The following is a 1,968-nucleotide window of genomic DNA, read 5'->3' as shown; positions in this document are numbered from 1 at the left end:
CCCCCACCAGAGAAGGGAAAAGTTATGTGGCCCTCACAGGAAAAAGTTTGGGGACCCCTGGTATAGCATAAAAATGATGGCTCCAACCTTAAAGAATTTGCCTCTATCTTGTGTTAGTATACAAGAAACTGTATTTATTGTTATCTGACAGATGTTAAGTGTTAATTACAAAAGCTGTGGACTGAGTTGAAAGAAGAAGCAAAACAAGTGGTAATCCATGTTTGTGTTTTGGCCTGAGGGGGTGCTCCAACTTACTGCCATGTAACTAACAGCATGAAAGCATTGTCAACTTAGTTATACCCATTGCAGTACAGCCAGATTATCTTTCTAGGGTATTAAAAGGTATGGTTCAATCCATAGTTTCAGACCTTCTAAATGAACTGGTTTGCTGCTTCTACTCCGTCTAGGAGGAGGATTGGGTGGGACACGGAGAGGTGGAGCTGACGTCAACATCAAGCACTCTGGTCGAGACGATGCATCACGTTACGATGATCGTTCACTGGGCACGTGAGTGATTCTTTTCAGAAAGGTTCTATAGGGTTGAAGAACGCATTCTTATTGATGGTTTTTGTTTTGTTCTCAATACTCAGCGACCGTGGAGAAAGAAGGGAGCGCAGTCGAGACCGCGATCGTGACAAGGACAGAGAACGGCGGAGGTCCCGGTCCCGTGAAAGGCGCCGTCACACTCGGTCAAGGGAGCGAGATAGGGAGAGAGAACGAGGGATTGTGGTGGGAGAAGATGGTGGGAGTAGTAGCCGACGTCGAGACCGAGACCGAGAACGTGGGGGGGCAGGAGGAGGAGACAGCAGGAGTAGAGAAAGAAGTAGAGACCGTAAGAGGAGGAGTAAGAGCAGGGATCGGAAGAGAGACAGGGAGAGAGGCAAAGGTCTAGATGGGGATGAGGTTGGCCAGGGGGATGGTCCTCCAGAGGGTGGGGAACGTGTGCCAGAGGAGCATGGAGGAGAGGTGGCTGAGGGGGCAGAGGAGCGCAAAGACAGGGACAGAGACAGGGACAGAGACAGAAGGCGGAGCCACAGGGACCGGGACAGGCGTAGGGAACGGGACAGGGACAGGGAGCATAAGAGGGAGCGTGGGGAGAGGGAGAGGGGTGAACGGAGAGAGGAGCGTCATGCCCCCACACGAGATGACATTGGCCCCCAAGACGAAATGGGTAACGAGGATGATGGTGCGCCGGCCAACATGGAGGAGTACAGTCAGGACGGAATGATGGATCAGCAGTCCTTCCAATCAGCAGAGGATTATGGTTCTGGTGAGAACGGCTACAAGATGGAGGGACAAGGAGATGAGTATTGAGCAGTTCCTCCATCAGAACCCCTTCACTTCCACACAAGTCATTTTCTGGTGTGCTTCTCCTCAGCCCACGACTTTCAGCCCTCCCTTTCAGGGCTTCCTGTAATTGAATTGTCTGGCTAGCTTTCCTGTCAGTATGTTTCATGTACAATGAACACATTTAAATTTGATCTCAGTCAAACAGTTATCCTTCATTGCCCAAGTTATCTGTCCCATTAAATGTAATCACAGGGAGGAGAGGGGAATGAAGTGGAGTGGAAGTGGGAAGGGATCCCAGCTAACGTTCATTTGACTTGGTTGGAAATTTAAGGCAGAAAAATTGGACTTAAATTAGTTTGCATTAGCCATTCTGTTTAAAAAAATGTTGCAGGTCTGTTAGATAATGTGCTCATTTTGACCCAACTAACATGTAATTTGGAAACTGGTATAGCATTGAAACAACGGGGAGGCTGTTGTCTTATCTAATTTTTTTATTTTATTTGATCTGCTGTTTCTAGATTTGGAGGATCATTTTAATAAAGACATGGCTTTACAACAGAAGTGGTCTGTTTTGGTCATTTATATCTTTTTTTTTTTTTTTTTTTTTTTTTTTTTTTAAAAAAATGAAATTTCTTAAACAAAAAAAAAATTTACATTTGGTGTTTTAAACCCACACAA

At 46.1% G+C, this 1,968-nt stretch overlaps 1 protein-coding gene across 1 annotated transcript in view; it reads left to right on the top strand.

Moving 5' to 3' along the window:
- snrnp70 (small nuclear ribonucleoprotein 70 (U1)) overlaps positions 1-1,481 on the top strand; it is a 24,411-nt gene extending 22,930 nt beyond the window's left edge. The window contains exons 9-10 of the mRNA XM_015022907.1: positions 408-507; positions 591-1,481. Of these exons, the coding sequence (XP_014878393.1) occupies positions 408-507; positions 591-1,314 (824 nt within the window). The 3' untranslated portion in view covers positions 1,315-1,481. The remainder of the gene's footprint in view (positions 1-407; positions 508-590) is intronic.
- Positions 1,482-1,968: the final 487 nt, after the last annotated feature.

Source organism: Poecilia latipinna, unplaced genomic scaffold, assembly GCF_001443285.1.
Source record: "Poecilia latipinna isolate Pla-1442-1.1 unplaced genomic scaffold, P_latipinna-1.0 Scaffold3135, whole genome shotgun sequence".
Lineage (NCBI taxonomy): Eukaryota > Metazoa > Chordata > Actinopteri > Cyprinodontiformes > Poeciliidae > Poecilia > Poecilia latipinna.
The sequence above is the reverse complement of the archived record's forward strand: the minus strand, read 5'-3'. Positions and strand labels throughout refer to the sequence as shown.